This window comes from Urocitellus parryii, chromosome 4, assembly GCF_045843805.1.
Source record: "Urocitellus parryii isolate mUroPar1 chromosome 4, mUroPar1.hap1, whole genome shotgun sequence".
Lineage (NCBI taxonomy): Eukaryota > Metazoa > Chordata > Mammalia > Rodentia > Sciuridae > Urocitellus > Urocitellus parryii.
The window spans coordinates 111,854,226-111,877,035 of NC_135534.1; the positions used below are offsets into that span (position 1 = coordinate 111,854,226).

The 22,810-nt window shown below is 36.7% G+C and overlaps 2 protein-coding genes across 4 annotated transcripts in view; one reads left to right on the forward strand and one right to left on the reverse strand.

The window, feature by feature from the left end:
• Siae (sialic acid acetylesterase) overlaps nucleotides 1-6,232 on the reverse strand; it is a 33,143-nt gene extending 26,911 nt beyond the window's left edge. Inside the window, exons 1-2 of one of the 2 annotated variants that reach the window (XM_026404619.2) lie at nucleotides 6,128-6,232; nucleotides 2,458-2,619 (exon numbers count right to left, since the gene is read on the reverse strand). In XM_026404619.2, coding sequence (XP_026260404.1) covers nucleotides 2,458-2,619; nucleotides 6,128-6,194 — 229 coding nt within the window. In that variant the 5' untranslated portion in view covers nucleotides 6,195-6,232. The remainder of the gene's footprint in view (nucleotides 1-2,457; nucleotides 2,620-6,127) is intronic. The other variant, XM_026404621.2, reaches the window with a different exon arrangement.
• A 157-nt stretch (nucleotides 6,233-6,389) lies between these two features.
• On the forward strand, nucleotides 6,390-19,488 carry Spa17 (sperm autoantigenic protein 17). 2 transcript variants are annotated; one of them, XM_026404616.1, is made up of 5 exons: nucleotides 6,390-6,460; nucleotides 7,560-7,740; nucleotides 13,689-13,759; nucleotides 16,233-16,313; nucleotides 19,137-19,488. In XM_026404616.1, the coding sequence occupies exons 2-5, from the start codon at nucleotides 7,587-7,589 to the stop codon at nucleotides 19,278-19,280; spliced, it is 450 nt and encodes a 149-aa protein (XP_026260401.1). In that variant the 5' UTR covers nucleotides 6,390-6,460; nucleotides 7,560-7,586; the 3' UTR covers nucleotides 19,281-19,488. The 2 variants fall into 2 exon arrangements, with proteins under 2 accessions (XP_026260401.1, XP_026260402.1); XM_026404617.1 differs by lacking the exon at nucleotides 6,390-6,460 and adding an exon at nucleotides 6,647-6,696.
• The last annotated feature ends 3,322 nt before the right edge of the window (nucleotides 19,489-22,810 follow it).

Genomic DNA, 22,810 nt, shown 5'->3' on the forward strand with positions numbered 1-22,810 from the left:
GAGAATGAGCTTCAGAGGGATAGGCACTGTTTGCATCCTTCTTTGTATTTTCCTGTGGTTTCTATGACAGTGTTTTATATGCACTACGCCCTTGATAGATGATTATAGAATTGAAATTAAGATAAATTAGCAGGTTTGCAATCACTGTAAAGAAAAAAGGAAGTTCATCTCTGAATGATTACATTTGATGCCTTCCCATCACCACCTACCCGCCAGCTTTATCTGTGCCCACCTCACATATTAGTCCTGAAACAGGCATGAAGGGGGTAAAACCTCTAAAAATAACACAGAAGAACAATCTTTAAAACTGAAATGCTATATAATATAATGTATTCTGTATATCTATCTCTACAGTATTATGTAGTCTCTGTCTCCTATTTATTTATTTATTTTTTTTAGAGAGAGTGAGAGAGGGGGAAGAGAGAGAGAGAGACAGAGAGAGAGAGAGAAAATTTTTTTAATATTTTTTTTTTTTTTTAGTTCTCGGCAGACACAACATCTTTGTTGGTATGTGGTGCTGAGGATCGAACCCGGGCCGCACGCTTGCCAGGCTAGCACACTACCGCTTGAGCCACATCCCCAGCCCTTCTGTCTCCTATTTACTGGTAACATTATTAGCACCAAAGAAACCCCATATCTTATTTTTAAACCAAAATCAATGTCATTTACTGAGAGGGCCACTATTTGCACACAATGCTTCTCATTTCTAAGAGGAACACAGCACAAACAGAAAGCACTAGTTCTGGAATTCTTCATTTTCAGCATATCCTGTGTTACCAGTATCGTTTAGCTCAAGAGACAACCATGTCTCAATCAGCTGAAGTTTCCCTTTCAGGTCTCTTAGTTTCACCCAACAACAGTTTTACCTTAAAACATCTTAAAAATCTGCTAGAAGTTCTTACCTTGCATCTATGCCTGGTTTGCATTTTCAAATGTGTGCTGAATGAAAATTTTCTGGAATATGAAGACAACAGCACTGGGTCTGGAATACTCTAGATTAGATCATCAGTTCTGATAACTGATAAAACTAACAAGGCCATCCTTGTTTATAGGGGCCAGGAAAGTTTCCACCAGCTTCCCTGTCACATGTCTATTTTAATTGCTCAAACCACCAATTCATATGTTAACTCCAACACCCCCTTCCCCAGTAGTCTCTTACCTACCTCGATGTCACTTCCACATTCTAAAGCTCGTAAGACCCAGCCCTGAGCACACCATCCAGCATCCAGCAACTTCTAGCTTTGCCTCATCCATACTGTCTTTTATATCTCGTATCTCTTCTAGAAAGAGACCCCTTTATAATATCTCCCTGCTCATGAAAGCTGCTAATTCTCATCTTTTTGACCATCAATCCTCATGGCTACTCTTTTGGGTCAAGCCCTCATTTTGTATTGGCTGGATAACATAATAACATGCTAACAAGTCCCACCAATGCTTGAATTGAAGCAACTGGAGCATTATTTGATAGCCAATCCACCTTCCACAGTATTGCCAAAGGGATCTTTCTAAAATACCAATTTGATCAGGTTATTTTGCGCTTAAAATCAATTGATCCAAAGTAGAGAATCTACTAATTAGCAAAGACAAACAAGCCTCCCTACCTCCCCACCTCACCTTCTCAAACTCAGCTCCTCTTATCTTCCACCTCTCACTTACCCACCTGCCTGGCACTTCTTCAGTGACTCACCTCCACTTATACCTCCATGCCTTTGCCCCAGCCGCTCCCTCTCTCTGGTCTGCCTTACTCATCTTTCAAGACAAGCCTCATAACAAGTTCTTTATCCCTACTTCCCTAAGCATTTCCATACATTATGTCCTTCCTCATTGTGGCACTTATCACACATTCTTTTCCTGTCTCCTCCCCTAAATACATTACGGGGCTTCATTAAGGGAGAAGGCATATCTTTTTTGCTCATCACTATATCACCAGTACTCAGCACAGTATCTGGTACATGTGTTAATTCATTTCATCCTTAAAATAATCCAATAAGTATTATGACTATCTCCATTTCACATAGAAACTATGGCACAGATTTTTAATAGCATGTCTGAGGACTATAAAGTCATTAAATAACAAGAGTCAGACCCAATCCCAGACAGGAATTCCAGAGTCAAGCTTCTTAACCATACCTCTATAGTGCCAGAGTTAAATGTTTCTCTTCTATATTCCATGTCAGCCCTATATACATCTTCATCAAAACATTCATCACAGCACTATATGACTTGCTATCAATTTGTATTGTTCCACGAGCTCTGTAGTATCAGGGACTTTGAGCCTTATTTTTCTCTGTATTCTAGGTTTCTGCCACTTAGTAAGTACTCAAATAACACTGATGAAAGGATGGATGGATGGATGGATGGATGGATGACCTGGGCTGGAGCATAAGCATTCATTTTCAGATAATCCAGCAGGTGGCAGAAGAAGACAAAAGCTGAACAGAGGATGGGCTGCCTTACCTTTCACATGGGTCACTTTCTTCATATTGATTTCTTGACCTTGATACAAGGTCACTGTCACTATGGCTCCAGGTATACCAAAGCCCCAGATCACTGCTCCTGCAGGCTCCTTCTGCAGCACCATGTAATTATCAATGTACGAAGCAAAGCGAAAACCAACACCTAAAAAATTCAGCAAACTGGTACATTATCAGGGAGTTTCAGCACCAACTGGATCAAATGAAATAGAAAAATACAGTCTATACCAAGGAATTCAAGTACATTCAAACCTTTTAATCTTTTAAAACTAGATCTTATTCCTCCTAATTAAGTAAGCAATGTAACAAGAACAGTTCCAAACAATACATATCATAGTACAATATGACCTCTAAGGAAACCAGTGCCTCTTTTCCTTCTCTCCCCTTCAGAGTTCTTGATCTTCCTTTGCTCTCAGACTAGGCCCTAATACTTCTCCCCACAAATCCCTAAAATGTTCCTTTCATGCACACCACAAATGGTGTTTATAAGAAAACTAAACCATTTCCTTCCCTGACTTTCCATTACTACACCTATCCACAGTAGCTGGGAATAAAGAAGCCATCCTGTCTCCATCACAGCTTCTCTAATATCCCCCACCCTTTATCTCTAATCAATGTTAATTTCCGTCAAATAAATCCCCCTTATTATGGTTTTTTGACCACCCCCAGTACTGCATTTATGAATATTTTTGAAAAGTCTGCTTCTTTCTCAGGTAATTTCAGATAAATCAAGACACAAAAATATGGTCAGTAAGAGACAAAAGGTCAAAGTGTCTAAAGAAAGGTCTTTTGTTACAATTTTGCCTATTTCACAACCTTAATTCTACAAAAAGAAAAGAGAAAGCACAATTGAAACTGTATTCTATTCTACAGTCGATAACAAGACTGAATAAGAATTCACTTTAACAAGATCACTCCTATTTTTAACTTCCAGCCTATATTGAAGTATTTTTTTAATAAAATCCAAATGATCTCATTGAGTTCCTCATCAAAATTTTAGCATGGAAAATAATAAAACTTATGCCCCAACTTGTCTGAACAAAACGGACCAAAAAAAAGTCCCTAAAATAATTTACAAAATTAAGTTTAAGGGTTTTAACCAAAAATAATAGGCAGAGAAAGAATCAGAATTAACAAAGCTGACATTTTCCTCCCTGGAAGCTATAAATGATGACAGGCCCCTTAGGCTACACTTAACAGCAGTACAGCTAATGGTACAAACTTGGTGGCCTATACTGCTCTTGGAAGCCCAGTCCCTAAAAGTCCTTAGCTAGTGCTCATGTACCTCAACCCTACCCTCATGAGCTAGTTTGATCATGATACCTACAGTGACAATCAGAGATCACCCAGAAGGCCTAACAGGCTGCAAATAACAGCAGCCATGAACAAAACACTCTAAGAGACCACAACACCCCAGAATTGCATAAGCAGGTTGGCAGCCTGCTGAGGGAAGGGGGAGGCACAAGTGTGGGAGGGCCCTGTCTTGAGTAGGTACTTCACATGGAACAAAAACCAAAAATCAAAAGCATAAATAAGAGCTAAGTAGAGAGAGGGTAGGAGTGGAGGAATGGAGTGAAGAAAACTGGCTGCTATTTGCATATCTGAATGTGCAGCCAATAGCCCATAGACTGGGGAAGTACCTTTTCAAGGCAGTCTGTGTTGGCCAATACATACTTACTGAATATATTTGTTCATGGCTATATTATGCTGAGCTAAAGAATTTTAGAGGTGAAAGCCTCTTAGAATCATGTTTGTTACTGATCAAAAGGTACTGACCAAGAGACTAAGACCTAAATAAATTAAGCAATTTTTAAAATAACTTTTGCATATTTGTTAATTCAACAATACTTATTGATTGATGCTTACCATGTGCCAGGCACCATTTTAAGTATCAGGGATAGAACAGTGAAGAAAACAATAGATAAAAATCCTTATCAGCAAGCAGCTGACATTCTAGAAGGGAGCTTACTGTGGCAAGCACAATGCTAAAGACACTAAATATTAAACTTTGACAATGGACTTAAATCACAAGGTAGTTTATGAGAGGACTACTAGAAACTGAGTTACCTGAGTCCAAAGTTATTATTACTCTGCCACTGTCAGGTGTGCTTATAAGGTTTAAATTCCAACCTGATTAGACAGTGGAACATGAAGACCAAGGAATTGAGCAATGGACTAAGGAAGATTGAGAGAACAAGACTGGCAATTGCTTTTGAGTCAAACACAATACACATTTAACATTTGATTTTTTTTCTTTAATTTCTCCTTTTATTTGGGAGCAGAATTGAAAAGAAAAAAAAAGGAATGAGTGCTTCAGGTAACAGACAGACCATCATTACAAGTAGACTAACAAAATTAGGATAGTGATTACCTCTCATGGGGGACCTGGCAGATGCACTGTGGAGGAAAACACTGGCTCAATAAAACTCAGTATTTTAGTTCTCAAATTGGGTGGTGAGTTCATGGGTCACTTCATTGTTACACCTCAAATATCACATGATAAACACTGGCAAAGGGGGGTGAGTGGTTTAAAGGAAAGACCTCAGGATATGAAACCAAGTAAGAAAGATGGGAAATTAAGAACATGAATGAATGAATGAAAAATATAGTCCTTATTAGTGAAGGTTATGTAATGATATGACCCAAAGGAGTTGATACTGATATTAAAGATAACCCTTAACAGAAAAATTAATAAAATAATGGCTCTATTCTCTTTACCTTCTGCTCAACTTGTATGATGGTTCCCAATGGTCACTGAGTGGTGATGAGTCAGGGAATGACAAGCAGAGTGCTACTAATTGAACTCTAAAAACTATTCACTATGCTGCCTGTGTGAATATGGGTATTTTGTAGGTGCTTCAGTAGAGCAGCAGTCATATCATTCTCCCATCTCAACTTACATTTAACAGAGATCTCTGGGACTCGGTCTTTGAGTGGTTTGAAGAAGGAAAAATAATTCAGCACTATCACTTTACTTTGTATTAGCAGACAGAGCCCCCTTTTCTGGTATCTCCATGCTGTGACCCAGGGTTCAGCCCAAGGTATTCAAACAGCAGGCTCTGACCTGCACAGTGGCCAATTTGAGTTACTCCCCTTCCCAACGCATATCATCCACCATCCATATTTCTAAGCTGCACCAGAAATCAAAGCTGAGCCTTAAATTATTCTGAGCTAGTGAGGGGGTTGTATTTCTTAGCCCTAATAACCACTTAAACGAGTAAAATTTAATTCCCCCAAGGAACCCAGGCTGATGCACAGCCTCCCCAAAGGCACCACTGAGGGGGAAGCTGCTGAAATGTTTTGGATGACTCAGTCACCTGTTTCCCAATAGTTTTTAACTAGCTTCGCCCCCTTTCCTCCTAGCTCCCCTGAGGGCCTCCGTCTGGGCACATTTGAGCTTCCTCACTCAGATAAACCTAACTCTTTCCCCTCCTCCACACAAGTTAAGGACAGTGGGTGGGAGCGGAGAAAGCGAAAGGGCTTGGCCTCCCGCGCAGCAAACACCTGCAAGCCTGCCAGGGTCGCAGAAAACCGCCCCAGGCCATGGCCTCGGTCCCAGACCTAGAAGGCCGGCGCGGATCGGGATCCCGAAGAGGATCGGGACCTCGGAGACTGAGGCCCCTGAGGGGTCCGAACGAGCCGGGCCGCCTCACCTGCACTTCTGTCGGCCAAAAGGATTAATGGCAGAACCAGCCGGAGTGCAGACCCTGGGGTCACCATGCTTGCGACGGTCTGTCGGCAACCCGCTGGACTTGGGAAGTGCACCACAGCGGGGGGCGGGGCGGGGGCAGGGGCGGGGCGGGGCTTGTGAGGCCGACTCCACCCTCTCCCGGACCTTCAGTCCGCGAAACCAACGCGGCCTCGGAGGGAGGAGCTCCTCTCTCCCTCCGGGCCGCCGTAGTTTAGGGGGAGGGAGGAAAAACGGTTACCCAGCAACGAGAAAAAACAACCGGAACCACCCGCACCAGCTGGGAGAGAAAGCAGAGGTGAGGCGGTTTCCCCCACTCGCTCTCCAACACAAAGACCTCGCCTTTTACCTTCGTCTCTGGTATTCTCTCAGCATCCCCTACACACTCTGGGGATCCGGGAGCAGATTGGGAGCCAAGGCAGCCCATCCTTCGAGAGTCTGAAATCCCAGGTCCTCGACGGAATCACACCATCCGCCCTCCCTCCCCAGCCTGGTTCAGGGTCTCACCTGTCCTTTCACAACGTCTGGAGGAAGGTCTCAACTCCTGTTTCCTCTACAAAGGGTGGGCGCGGGGAGGACTTGGGCGTCGTTAAACCCTCTTGTCTCCCAACCTGGACCCCTATTCAGCGCTGACTCACAAAACAGGCCGGGTCCCTGGGTATTCTTTGCATACTCAGTAGTCCAGCCCATTGCTTGGCAGCTACCTTAATCTAGCCTTGTATTCTAAGAAAGAGAAGGCCTGGTCGAAACAAAACCAGACAATAAAAGAATCCCAAAACTTCGCAACCTGGGATTTCAAAACCATGACCTTCTTTTTTCCTCTCTTCAATGCCATTCAAGAGTGCAAAGGTGTTTCAAGACATATAGATCAGGCTTCAGAAGTGGCAGCTAAGAAAAAAAAAATAAGTGTGAAATTTAATTTAACAAGTTGAAGTAATTTTTTTAGACCTTAAACAGTGTCTTCTCAGCGATCAATAATTAATTCAGTTAAACTACCTTTCTTAATAATCGTTCTGTCTAAATACAGTGGAATAGCAAAAATTACCCACATCTTTTAATACAGGAAGACAGAGGCAGAAAAAAGTACTTAGTGGCATAGTAAATACTGTGGGGTTTAATTTTTAAAAAATTATTTAGTCAATTGAATGAGTCTATATTTGTAATATTCTAATTCAAAATGAAGAATTTGTCCTCTTTATTCTGCCCTTATAAAGCTCAGAATTTGAAATTCTCTGCGGGAGTGGAAATATATGGATTTGGGGTATCTTTAGAGAAACAAAAGTTGAAGTCCAGGAAATTTGGGTCTCAGAAATATTTTGTTGTCATAATTGTGATTATGTAATTAATAATTAACATCAGAAAAATTTAAAGATAAGTGCTCTTTAATGAATCTCTAGGTACTCTAGGCAATTCTTCCCAAGGAGATGTCGATTCCATTCTCCAACACCCATTATCGAATTCCACAAGGATTTGGGAATCTTCTTGAAGGCCTGACACGTGAGATTCTGAGGGAACAACCAGAAAACATACCAGCTTTTGCAGCAGCATATTTTGAGAACCTTCTAGAGAAAAGAGAGAGTAAGCTTTTTTTAAGTAGACATTTTTAAAATAAAAGACTTAAGCATTTGGATTATAGTAAAACTTATTTAAGACCATCTTTATTCTACAACAAGCCTTTAAGCAGGTGACTTCACATAACAGTTCTTGCTATTGGAAACAATATATGCCTCTTTGACAGCTTCTCTTGATTCTCTTATTCAAGATTACCTGTTTATTATTCAGACTTTCTTCACTGTGTTTCTCATGGACACACAGTGTGGAAGGGGACCTCTAAAGATCAGACAAGTGTTCCTCTCCACTATCTAAGAGACTGCTCTTGTGCATCCCCAATAGTTGACTTTCTGTTCTTCCTGAGAGGGTAATTTGCAATTTTCTTTAATTTTTGATTCTTCTCATTTGAAGGTATTATAAGTAATACAAAAATAATTCAACTTGCCTTAGATTAAATAAAACGGTCTTCACTGGGGTATGAAACCGTTCTTCAATAAAGGCACAGAAACAAACTATTTTGAAAAGTGAACTGTCAACATGGGAAGGTAATTTATATATTTTTATACTCTAAAACTCTCATCCTGCACAGAGACAAAGATCTAAAGGTAACTCTCTGATTGAGAACCAAAGCAAATCTCCTTCGCTACCATGAATAAAACTTCCAAATCCCCAGTCTTAAAGGTTTGTGACTATCATGACCTGACCCAGAATCAAAATTGGGAACTAGTAGTTATATAAGTTTATACTAAAAACCTATTCTTGACTATAAAATTCATTTTGTATAAACTGTTGTTATTGTTACTTTCAATGATAGTATTCCAACAGAATGGTAAAGGTGACTAGAAATTGCCACAAGCAGACAGATATTCCATTGCAAATCATTTTACAGAGGGAAGAATCTTAGCCCAAGGCTCGAATTCAAACAACTCACATGCATGGCACAGCTCCACCCCTTGTCCTCTTTATTCTGCCCTTATAAAGCTCAGAATCTCTGCCAATTTCCTGGCCATTGCTAGTCTTTTCCATGTCCAGTCAATATGAATATTTGTTGCACAATCTTTTTTAATATTTATTTTTTTTCAGTTTTCAGAGGATACAACATCTTTATTTTATTTTATGTGGTGCTGAAGATCGAACCCAGCACCCGCGCATGCCAGCCGAGCGCATTACCGCTTGAGCCACATCCCCAGCCCTGTTGCACAATCTTATTTATAGTTTTAAGTTGTACTAAAAATATCTGACAAACTATATTTAGGGAGAAAAGGTTAGTAAGAAAAATGCTTTGGAGAAAGAGGTAAATTATTATGAACACTAATTTTGTTATCATAACATTAATTTTACAAATTCACGCAGTAAAATGCCTTTAGTCATTTGTTTAATTTTAAAACTCAGAAACATAACATTACAGAAACGTTTGAGTCATCATTACCAGATCCCAGTAATAAAAGCAATTTCATTATTCAGGTTAATGGCCTGGGAATACTAGCTCAGTAATAAACAACCAGTAAAACCATTTGAAAAAATTTTAAGCACCATACCCACTTCCATCCATGTTAATCAAAGGTGAATTATCCAACTGATATAAGTATCAGAATTTAGTATCTCGAAAAAGGCAAAAGAAATCATGGAATTTCTTCTCAGTATCCCATACAATGCAAGAATTCCCTTACTATCATTCATCACAGGTGATTTTGTTTTAATGTTTGTTTTTGTGACAAAAAAACATATCAGTATATAAGTGGTATCTCAAATCACTAGGGAAACAGTGGGCTTTTTATGAATTGATAATGAATTAAAGAAGTTAAGAATAAAAGTAGACCGATTCAGAATAAATTCTAAATTGGTTGGAAATTTAAATATTAAAAAAAGAAACCAGGGTCTGGGTCTATGGCTCACTGGTAGAGCGCTCACCTCGCATATGCGAGACCCTGGGTTCAATCCTCAGCACCACATAAAAATAAATAAGTGAAATAAAGGTATTAAAATATTTTTTAAAAAAAGAAACCATACAAATACTAAGAAAAAAATATGAATAAGTTTCTTAATAACATAAAAAAATTGCTAACTAAGTTGCTTTAATGGCTTCAAATTCCAGATACAATTATGAACAGATTGATAAAAGTGATGTCATAAAAGTAAACTTTTACATAACAAAAAGTACCAAAAAGAAAATAAAACTACAAGTGACAGGGAAAAAAAATACTTGTAATTATTATCCCAGTGGGTTAATAAACCTAATAAAGAGCTTGTAAAAACAGTGTCTTATGACCCACTTCTAATGACAACCATATTGAAAAAAGAAACAGATACGAATAATTCAGACAAAAATAAATGCAAATGGCCCTTAACTTGAAAATCTACTCAAATGCTGCAAGTAGAGGTTGGGATTGTAGCTCAGTGGTAGAGTGCTCACCTAGCATGTGCAAAGCCCTGGGTTCAATCCTCAGCACCACATGAAAATTAATTAATTAATTAAAGGCATTGTGTCCAACTACACCTAAAAAATATTTTTTTAAATGCTGCAAGTAACAGAAATCCAAATCAAAACTACACTGTTACCAACAATCATCCCTCCATCAAACTTGCAAAATGCTATTTGCCAGTACACTCTAAGCAAGGCTAGGGGAACATGCACTCACACAGTGGAGAAGCAAAATGGTACAACACGAAGGACAGAAACTCAGTAGTACCTACCAACATTATATATGTATTTAATCGTTGGCTCAGAAGTTCTACCTCTACATTTATGGAAACAACTTAAATATCCATAGTGGAGATTTTTTTTTCTTTAGGTACTGGGAATCAATCTCCAGGACCTCATGCACACTAGACAAATTTTGTACCACTGAACTGCACACTCAACCCCCATAATAGTAAGAGTATGTCTACTCAATGTAATAATATATAACTTAAAAAGAATAAGGAAGATCTCTAGATATTGAATGATCTTTAGGAATCAATCAGTGGGAAAAAAACAAGATGAGAGAAGGTGTGCTTAGTATCCTATTATCTAACAAAAGATTGATACGAATATATAACTTTATTTTAATGTAAGAATAAATCTTTTAAAATTAACATTTTCCTCTAGCAAAAGGAAACAGGATAGAGGTAACAAGATAAAATATAGTTTGTTTGGGTTTATTAATATTTAGCATAGTAATAAGATTAAATTTAAAAATTAAGCAATTCCTAACATTTAAAAATGAAGTTAAACAAATGAACTAATAGTAAGTAGGTGACACAAACACAAGGAAGAGAATTATTTCAAGTAAGTACATTACACAGTAATTTTACTGTACAAACCTGCTAGGTATAGCCTAAAATCAAAATAAACAACAACATAAAAACCTTAAAATGTTTTCAGTAATCATTGCTAATAATATTGTAATAGAATGTTATAATTGAATCAGAATGTCCCCCACAGGTTCATGTGTTAAAGGCTGTCCCCCAGTTTGTGGCACTGTTAAGAGGTGGTGGAACCTTTAGGAGATGGGGCTTAGAGAGAGACTTTAGATCACTGGGAGCATGGCCTTAAAGGGAATTGTGGGCACTCTGTCTCTCTTACTTGGTCAAGAGGTAAACAAGCTTCCTCCATACTCCTGCTTTGATAATGGCCATAGGCCCAAACACTGGAGCCAATCATTCATGGACTGAAACCTCCAAAACCATGAGCCAAAATAAACCTTTTCCTCTTTTTAAGTTTATTTATGTTGGATATTTGTTACAGTAATGGAAAAGTGACTAACAGAGGGTTATTCTGAACACTATTTATTTATATAGTATAGAATAAAGCAGGTAAGCTACTATGCTAGTGCTATGAGGAATCAGTATTATTGTAGGAATATTGACATAAAATTTTAAAAATGAAAGAAGTTTATAAAATTTTATAGTTCTAAATTTTATTTTACTTATTTTATATATTTGTTGGTACTAGGGATTGAACCCTGGAGTGTGTTGCTACTTAGCTACATCCCCAGTCCTTTATTTTTTATTTTTTATATTAAAAAAGTTCTCACTAAGTTGCTGAGTGTCTTCCTAAGATGCTGAGGCTGACCTCAAACTTATGATCCTCCTGCCTCAGCCTCCCAAGTCACTGGGATTATAGGCATGAAGGGCCCCATATAATCCTAAATTGTAATTGAAAAATATCAATGTGATTTCATGATATGTTTTCTCTTTTGAGAAATGGAAGTAGTTTTCAGCTTCATACCCCAAAAAACCTTAGAACAATGACCAATTCAGTACCGGTGGGCACCTAGCCCCTAGATTTTCATCTCTGAATATCATTTCCGACGACCCCTGGCTTCTTGGGAAACTAGCTAATTCTATGCACTGTCACAAATACAGAGGATGAGGCTGACCATCTTGTCATACCAAGAAAAAAAAACACTCTCAAGGATTACTAAAGTAGTTTGCAAAGGACTTAGGAGAATCTGAGCACCTGAATTAAGCTCCCTCTGGCCAAATTTTGAACAATTACAACATCAGTACTGGAATTCATCCAGTTGGTTAAATATTCATGACTTCATAATTAAAACAAAACCACCATTCATTGGACATCTTGAGAGGATCTTAGGAAACCAACTGATTATTTTGAAAACTGGCAGAGGGGAAGAAAAATTTTCTTTTCTGTAAGAGCTGTATTTCAGGGTAACCAAATAGTTGAAGAGGACAACCACTTTTTTTTGTTGTTGTTGAGTTTCTTCAAAAAATAAAGAGGTAATGATCAAATTAGAGCATTACCATTTTTCAACCCCTAAAGAAATGATCTTAAGTGATTTATCAACACGGGACCCACAAATATTATTAAAAAAAGAGACAAGTAGATATTATTTATCTCCTGATTACACAACTCTACTGATCAAGTATTCTTACCCCAAAAAGTCAAACCCCAATCAGATACAATCTATAGGTCTGCAGGACATTCAAAAGCAAAGGAAATTGTTAAAAGCCACCATGGAGACAGAGTCATAAATATCCAAACTGTGGAAAATTCCAGAGGAAAAATGACCCAATTCCATCAACAAATAAATTGCTGCAAGGAAAATAATGGGTGGGTGGGGTTCCATTAAAGCAATTTAAACGATATAACAACAAAAGGCTGTACATGCCCATTTTGGCGGGGAGGGGGGGTGTTAATTTGATCAACAACAAAATATACTAGACAATGAGAGAAATTTGGATAGTTGACTGGATAGTTGATTATATTAATAAATTACTGTTCCTATTTAGGTATGATAATGTTATGGTTATATTTTAAAGATCCTTTATCTTTTAGAGATAACACATTCAAATGTTTGTAAATAAAATAATAAGGTGTAAATAAGATAATAAGGTGCTTAGAGTTGACTTGAAAATAATCAGAAGAAAAGATTATAGGTTAAATAAATCATGAGTTGATAATTGTTGAATCTAGGTCATACACATATGGGACTTTGTTATATTATTCTCTCTACTTTCTAAGTTTGAAATTTTTCATAGTGAAATTTTTTTTAAAGAAAATTTCTGTTTAAATATAAATACTTCATCCTGTCACATCAACTATCTCTATAACATGCCTTATATTTAAAAAAAAAAAAACCTCCCATACTTCACTTTTCCAAACTTCTTGACTACTTAGCATTTATTTTTAAATACTTTTCTGTATTTACTAATACATATTTATATGTGCCTATATTCATATTTAAATATTGACATTTGTTCTCTCATTTTGTTATAAATTCTGTGAAAGCAGAAGGAATGTTTTTTAGTGCTAATGTAAATATCCCCAAGGGCTCATCTAATGTTTAATTGATCATCTTATATTTAATGATCACTGGTTGTGTCTATAGTACTAGACCATATGAATTGTCAATAAGATTTTTGACTGTCAATAAAGAAACTGTAACTTGGAACAAGAAATTTTTGTGTGCTGCTATTCAGGATTTACTTTAATGAACTCAAAATAAGTGAAATTATTCTTTTTTATTATTTAGAAACCAACTTTGATCCAGCAGAATGGGGGGCTAAGGTAGAGGACCGCTTCTATAACAACCATGCATTCAAGGTATAGTTCTATGAAACCATTGAATTTGGCTATTTCTTCTATCTAGAAAACAAATATTATTAGATTCTCCCCAGAATTGTGAGAATTAACATGAAAACTTTTTAATTACACTGTTTTTTCTAATAAAATTTTTTTCTGAAGTATTTGAATCAAGTATAGATTTTTAGGTTAAATTTAAAGATTATCAATAGACAGAAGGTGCTTGAAAGTTATAGAAAAATTATCCTGCCTGAAATTCTTCAAATTTCATTGAACATTACAATGCTTAGAAAGAGCAGATACTCAACAAATAAATGGATGACATTGTTAAATGAATGGATGACATTTCATAAAATAAAACAACATTAGTTCAAATATTTTATTGTCACTTATATGTTACAAAAGACTAATTAGAATTAAAGATGGTAATGATATTAAGTTTTCTCTATAAAGCTAATCTCTTCAGAATCTGAACCTATCTATCTCAGCAGTATTCTCAAAGATAGCTTTTCTTAACAAGGTTCCTCAAAAAACTTAGGCCCTAAATTAAAGCACCCATTACATGTCTTGCCTTTTTAGCAATATAATTCTAGTTTTGTAGCATCCTTGGGAAAACTAAGAAAAAAACCACTACTCAAAACATTCTCTGTGTTCTGTGGTTCAGATAAGGAAGGATGGTTGAGAAAGATTATTGGGATCATCATCATTGGGATCAACTGGGAATTTAACAGAAATTTATAGTCTCAGTTTCTACCCCAGTTCTACAAATCAGAAGTTATATTTTAACGTGATCCCCAAAGTAATTTGTAGATATTTTAAAATTTGAGAATACTAGCTGGGTATGATGTTGCATGCTTATTGTCCTAGCCACTCAGGAAGTCAAAGCGGGAGGATCACGTGAATCCAGAAGTTCAGAGCCAGCCCTGGACAACATAGTGAAGACCCTGCCTCAAAATAATGGAAGGAGACCCTCATTGTTATACAAAATTACATATATGATGGTGTGAGAGAGAAGAGAAAAAAAAAGAGAGAAATGTGTCACAGAAGATTGGGTAGAGAGAGGTGATGGGAGGTGATGGGAGGGGAGTGGGGGATAGGAAGGGCAGCAGAATACAACAGACACTAGTATTGCTGTATGTATAAACGTGGCTGTATAACCAATGTGATCCTGCAATCTGTACATGTGGAAAAATAAGAATTCATATCCCATTTGAATCAAATGTATGATATGTCAAGATCATTGTATTGTCTTGAGCAACTAATTAAAAAAAAAAAAAAGAAACAACCAAAACGTCCAACAACAGCCTAGATAAATTCATGATACATTGCTCTAGTCAAAACTCCATAATCATTTAAAACACACACACATTATCATAGGATAATAAATGATGTGGAAGATTAAAATAATAATAATAATAACAACAATAACAATAATGATTTGAGAACACTTCTTTGTACAACTGAGATAATACCATCTTTTGAGTAATTAGAATTAAAAGGAATTAACAAAGTTCAGGTTTTGATGATGTTCTTCAGTAGATTTGGGGAAGGTCCTGCAGCAGTAGCTGTCATTTATTCCAGTGAGTTCAAAAGTAAAGTTCCATTCATTTGTGCCTACATATATGGAGATGATCTATTTATTTCTATTTTACTACATTCTCTTTTGTGAAATAAAAGGGATAATTTTGAAAAATATTTTTCCTTGGGTCAAACAGTAATTTCAGATTTTTTTTTCCTTTCCTTTTGAATTCTTAAGGCTTTATTTGATTTCCTTGTATATTCTCAATTTTCTGTTTTATGGTTAAAATGAAAGAGGCCCTTCCTACAGATGGTGAATTAGCAAAACCTATATTTTTTTGTTTTGTTTATTTTTTTAAAACCTGTATTTTTTTAAACACTTTGAGATAGTTTTAATTATTCTAGTTGGACACAATATCTTTATTTTATTTATTTATTTTTATGTGGTGCTGTAGATCGAACCCAGGGCCTCGCATGTACTAGGCAAGTGCTCTACAGATGAGCCACAACCCCAGCTCTTAAACCTGTATTTTGAAGGAACACTCAATAACCATATCAAAATTGGTGGAGCTGGCTTCTCTTTTTATATTTAAATCACTCTCTACAGGGAAACATATTTCCTTGACTTGTTTTTAATCTATGAATTTCATTAAGTCAATTTGACCTCACACTATGCATCGCAATGGCATTTATTTTATGACTATTTTAGAAATCCTTGATACCCCTTTTTTGGGCTTTCCTCAGGATTCATTACCTCACATTATTGACTTTTACTATGAGACAATGGTTTGTTTTTAATGTAAATCAGTGACGAATTCATTTCAAAAGCAGAACAGCAAGCATTTTTGCCAAATCCTTGGTCTTTGAAATGTGTTTATACATATTCCCTTGAGAGCTTTCATTTATTTCTTCTTGTTCCAACATGTTTTACTTAATAAAAGATATATATTGACCCTTTCCCTTTCCATCTCTCTAGGAGCAAGAACAATCTGCTCAAGAAAAGTCACAGACATCTGTGAAAGGGGAAGACATAGAAGACATACCAGGCAATGCAGAAGTATGTAATTTTTCCATTTATTATCAGATTTCTACAAAGAATGATATTGCTCACTTTAAAATTATGCTCCAAATATGAATCAGTCTATTATCTATATTGTTAAAATTATAATTTTGCTTTATAGATAATTAATGTCAGTGATAAATTGGTGTATTATTTTCACCCATGCCTTTTATAAAGGAAAACTCATTCTACCTATTAAAAATATAATCTTATTTTCCAAGATTGTCAGTGACAGAAAATCTTCCCTTGGGGAAATGCTAACAGAACTTAGAGCCCCAGTCTCAATCTTTCAGATTCATCTTCCACTCTGGGAATTTTTCACTAATTGTTACTGTCACCACATCACAATGGCAGAGGTTCAGAGATTACAAAAGGAAAAATCATAGAAAATTACATACAGGGAAATAAAATGACTTCACACAATGTGACTGACTCATCTTCCATGCATAGACCTCTACAATAATGCCTTCCTCCTGACAGCCTACATCCAAGGTGCAGAGTCAAAAGGAAGTTTGCCCTGGATACCAATCTATAACTCAGTTATATGCTAAAGCCAGCACTCAAGAGACAATTATACACATCTCTACTCAACTTCAAGTTCAGTAATATGTTTGTTTTTTTTTTTTGTTTGGTACTGGAGATTTAACCCAGAGGTACTTTACCACTCAGCTACAGCCCCAGCCCCTTTCAATTTTTATTTTGAGACAGGGTCTCATTAAGTTGCTTAGGGTCTTACTAAATTGCTAAGACTGGCCTCCAACTTGGAATCCTCCTCTCTCAGCCTCCGGAGTTGCTGGAATTGCAGGTATGCTTCACCATGCCCAGCAGTAATATCATTTTAATAGCCACTTGAGCATACTAAGGCTATGGAAAAAACTAGAAATCAGGGCTCTTTTTTTTTTTTTTCCCTGGGATCAGGGGTTGGAGTGGGGGTGGCAGGCAGTTGTTAAACATTTACCAGCATATCACTGTCTATATTCTTTATAGTTCAGAATCAGGAGGACCAAGCCTCATGAGAAAGAGCTCACTCTATATAATGTCAAAGGCCAAACCTCTGAGTCGTTTTTCATGTCCAAATGTCCCAGTTAGTTATCCAGTAATTGACACCTAAAAATGGATGTGCCCCTTAAGAAATACCTTGTTTCTCACTCAATGAGGAGCAGATTTTCCCTATAATATTTACAAAATTATTCCAGAATTATATTAGTACAATCCAATAAGCCTAATATTGGTAGCAGTGTAGTGGGAATTCATGGAAGAAGGAAAGGGACTATTCTTTCCTTTTATCTTTCACAGATGCCCTTATAAATAGGTTTTCATGGGTTTTAAGTTAGAATTTCATTGATTTCCAACTTGAGAGTAATTTATTTGCATATATTGGGCATCTCAGAGGATTTTATACCATTCTTTTTGCATTTAATTGCTATTTGTCTCATTGTTTGACCATGGAGGTAGTCAGGGAAGGATGAACAACCCATAGGTCCATCAATAGGAGAATGATCAGAGTTATGTAATAAATGATACCATAGAAAAAGAGAACTAAGGTACATTGTTACATGGAAAAACTAGATGCAGAATACCATGATTAGCATGATCTCATTTTTAAAATAAAAAGGTATGTATACATTTTTAAAATAAAAAGGTGTGTATACACACACACACACACACACACACACACACACACACACACATCTTCATATAAACATTTTTGCAAACGGAGAAATTTTGGAAGGAGACACACACTTAATCCATTATAATGCTTAACCTATTAGGAAAGAATCTGGGAAAATGGAGAAAACTTTTCACTGAAAGTGATATTTAGATTTTTTAAATATGCATATGTAATTTTTATGATTTAAAAATGTAGAGCTGGGACTGTAGCTCAGTGATACAGCACCCGCCTCACACATGTGAGGCACTAGGTTCAATCCTCAGCACCACATAAATAATGAATAAAGATATTATGTCCAACTACAACTAAAAAAAATTTTAAAAAATAAAAGTATATTAAGGGCTGTTCAACTTACATTTAGGATCCATGCATTTTGCTGTCTGTAAATTATACCTAATTTTTTTTAATATGTCAAAGTGCAACCAACAATGATAGACCTAACATTACTGGAGTAAATTAATTTATCTTTGGTACTCCACTCTTAAGTATCTGATTTTAGCCAGGCACAGTGACACATGCATGTAATCCTAGTGGCTCAAGAGGCTGAGGCAGGAGGATCGCAAGTTCAAAGCCAACCTCAGCAACAGGTGAGGCACTAGGCAACTCAGAGAGACCCTGTCTCTAAGTAAAATATAAAAAAGGGCTGGGGACATGGCTCAGTAGTCGAGTGCCCCTGAGTTCAATCCCCAGTACCAAAAAAAAAAAAAAAGTATCTGATTTTAATTATCTAATTATTTAGAAATTTTAAAGTTAACATTTTAATCATCTTATGTAATCATGATTATTTTTTAAAAGTTCTTTTACTAATCTTAACATTTTTACCATGTTTCCTACTTATTCCCCACCCCCCAAAAAATGTTATTGCTCAGGAAAACTGTTAAATAGGAGCTATTTTGGAAAAAAAAGAAAACGAAAAGTTGGCAATGATCTTTTATTGCAGAAGCATATTAAAGAGCGACAAAACAAAATGCCTGCTATTTTGGCATTTGCTGTTTAGTACATCTACAATGTGACAATATATAAAAATTCTCTGAAGAAGCAGCAGATCTCTGAAAGTATATTCTTAAATTGATTAAATTTATGCCCTTATTTCTATGGCATCAAAAACACATTGGATGTTTTAAAAGTCTCTTTTTCTTTCCATGAAGGAGTTGGAGGAAGAAGAAAAAGAAAAAGAGGAATCTGCTGCTGTCAAAATCCAGGCAGCCTTCCGGGGACATGTAGCCAGAGAAGAGGTAAAGAAAATGAAATCAGATAAAGTTAAAGATGAGACAGAAGAGGAAAAGGAGTAAGGACACTGGTTTCCCCCCAGAACACTTGAAAAAATAATCCAAATCCATCAACCTTGTTGGGATTATCGGGTTTTTTTTTCCTTAGTAAGGGAAATTTGATGTTGTGAAATAACATTTGTTGCTGTTGTAAAAAATCTGTCATGAGCATTTGTTTAATAAACACGCCATTGAAACATACCACTTGAAGACTTCTCCAAGATCATGGGAACTGTTTATACTTGCCCTAAGTCTACACATAGACCTCTTTGGATTCAGCTATAATACTGGAATATCTGAGTTTTCAGAGATGTCAGAAGTTGTGTGGTCTAACCATTACCTACTGAATAAATCATCTCTATCACATCGCTGAAAAAAAAAAGGTTCTTTATCCCCTGCTTCACTTCTAGCAATGAAGAATACTACTGCCCTTCAAATCCTCTTCAGAGTGTGTGTGTGTGTGTGTGTGTGTGTGTGTGAGAGAGAGAGAGAGAGAGAGAGAGAGAGAGAGAGAGAGAGTGAGTACAAATGAGACTCAAACCCAGGACCTTGATTTTGCCAGACAAGTGCTCTACTTACTATTGGGGCACATCCCAAGCCTCTAATTTTTGAATAGCTTGAATTATTAGAAAAGTTAAAAAATCTGCCTACTTGTGTTACATTGGTTTTCATTTGTCATACATGCTTTCAATCATTTATCAAAATGTATTGAGCCCTATGTATGCATTGAGACTTCACAGTGAAATGTTCTTTCCTTCATGCATCTTACAACTTATTATTGTTTGCTCCCTAAAACCAAACAGAATAAGACTAATAGTATCATATTTGAAAAGACAAAAGCTATCATTATGTCATACTCCCTTCTTCAAGTAAAACTTCCCAAGTATCTTTAATGTATAAATGATGATACTTGTTTCACAGTCTAAGAAGCCTTTTTATCTGTTATTTTTTCAGTGAACCATTCAAGTCCCAGGTACCTTATTTTTAGAAAGTTCAGTTTCTCCTTTTTGAGGGCTCCCTTTTCTTGAATATCCAAAAAACTTGGGATTCATGAATGAGATGAAAGAGTTCAGTTCCCTTCTGCCACTGGAGAACTTCATGCGAGCTAACCTCCTAATATCCACTGTACCCTTCCTCCCATTCCTATCCCCTTCTCCTCCAGGCTTAGAGATGGGGGAAAAATTAGTTCCCCAGGGTTTTAGCTATTCATTCCACTATGCACTTTTTGTTTTTGACATCAACCTGCAACACCTTTCCTTCTTGAACAAAGTCATCCTGCTCAAAGAATTATCAAGGGAACCCAGAATTAATGCAAAGACTTAGCTTCCCTGTTCTAGAGAGGAGATCAAAAGAGAAAAGATTTTCTTTAGTGAATATATAACAGGTGAGGAAAAGATACCCTTTAGTTTTTTTAATAATTCTCTGTTATATATGAAAAAAATTAATACTGAGTTTTCCATCTAGTCAGTTCACACACATACACAGACGCACATTTAGTGGGAGTTATATTTATGAAGGAGGAAAAGAAAAAGAAGATGGGGAGCAATTGATGTAGTCTTAATAACAACACATATCAATAACATTTTGTTAGCACTTATCTAACTGCTGTTCCTTCTCAATCCTTTGCATAACTCTTTAGTTCCCCATCCACTAACCACTACATTTACCAGTTGATCTCATCCAATCTCATGACTTTATAAGCCATCTCCATACTCATCACTCCCAGACCTTTCTCCCTCCTCCTCCAAATTTGAATGTTCAACTGCCTACTTAAAATCTCTATTTGGATATTTATTCCCCCTCAAAAGAAAAATGTCCAAAACACCTCCTGATATTGCCTCCCAAATCCCAATTCTCTGGAGTGTTTCCCATCTCAGAAAATAGCCACTCCATTTTTCCATTGTCCAAACCAAAAATCTTGGATTCATCCTTAACTTCTCTGTTTCTCCCCAACCCACATACAATGTTAGCAAAGCCTATGGGGTCTACCTATACACCAGTAACCAAACACCTCTCATCACTTCTGTTGCTACCACCTTGGTCCTAGTTCCCATCAACTCTCTCATGAACCTTTACATGGCCATCATTGCCACATTACTGTTGCATAATCCATCCCAAAGTTGTCTTTTCCCATGGATAATTGTGAAAGCAACAATTTAGCTGAGCTAAGCTGGATCCAAGACTTAGGTTCAGATCTGCCTCTAAACTGAGGGTTTGTGGGTTGACTAGGGGAGTTATGCTTCAGGCTATGGGCCCAAGGGTCAACTAGTAGTCAACTAATAGTGCCTGTGCTTCATGTGTCCTATTTAAAGCCCATGCTGAAGCCCAGGACAAACTCTTTTCATGGTGCTCACAGAAGTAAAAACAGGAAAACCCAACATGCAAGAATATTTCCAGCTTTTGCTCTTATCACTTACTCTTTCATCCCATTGCCCAAAGAAAGTTGTCTGACTAAGCCCAAAGTCAAGAAGGTGAGGAAATTGACTGCTCCTCAAGCAACCATAGGAAAGACCTCTTGTATGCGTAATACTACTACAGGGTAGTGAAGAATTGGGACCAATAATCTACCATATTGTGCTGTCCTGGTTATAATTATTCATATCCTTCCCACATGTAAAATATACTCATATCTCAAATATTTGCATCAAATATTTGAAGTATATGATCTCATGATTTACCTCAGGTCCAAATATAGCTCCTATATTATAAAACCTATGAATTAAAAGAACAAATATCTTCTTCTCATATACCCAACATACAACAAATAATGGAATACAGATAATATAATCATTAAAAAGTTATCTGATTCAAAAAATAATGGAAGCAAATAGGAGTTACTGATCTGAAATAATAATGAAATCCCACCTAGTGAAGGGTGTCAGGTTCCTTTATATGCTGGGGTGAGGAATAATGTTCCATAATAAGTCCTGGGTTTGATCCTTCAGTTTCTAGCACTGAAAAAAAAAAAGAGGAAAAAAAAAGAGTTTTGAGTCTATCGTCCATAAAACTTTTGGTTCTATACTCTAGGAGGTCATTATTTTTCCATCATCTTACTTAGTCCTTTGCAATGGACATTAGAGATATACCCTTTTTGGTGGATAAATGGGTTTCTCAGACTATTTCCTATCTGTGGAAAATTGAGAATCCAAGTGTCTCTATCTTCCACAGCCTAAGTCCCTCTTGGTTGATGGCAGTGCTTCTCCTAATAAAGTTCTTTTTAAAACTATGGATTTTCTATGTGTTTGGCTTTAGTCAACTCCATGTGACAAGAGCTGGAGCTGTACCTACAATTTCTTTCAAGATCTCTATCCACCCCCCAATTAAGAGCAGTGAAAAATTTAAATCACTATTTCAATATACTAACAGTCATAACCAGTATCCCTGCTTCTACCCTGTCTTAGTCAGGGTTCTTTAAAGGAACAAGCCAATGGGCTACAGAGATATGAAACAAGGGAATTGGCTTATGCAATTACAGGGACTGAGAAGTCCACAATATGTCATCAGTGAGTAAGAGAACCAAGAACTAGTGGCATAATTTGATTCAAGTCTGAAGG

Coding starts and splice junctions, on each gene's coding strand:
- Spa17 (XM_026404616.1), top strand. CDS start 7,587: ATGTCGATTCCATTCTCCAACACCCATTATCGAATTCCACAAGGATTT. Junction 7,741..13,688: donor CCTTCTAGAGAAAAGAGAGA/GTAAGCTTTTTT, acceptor TTTATTATTTAG/AAACCAACTTTGATCCAGCA. Junction 13,760..16,232: donor ATAACAACCATGCATTCAAG/GTATAGTTCTAT, acceptor CCATCTCTCTAG/GAGCAAGAACAATCTGCTCA.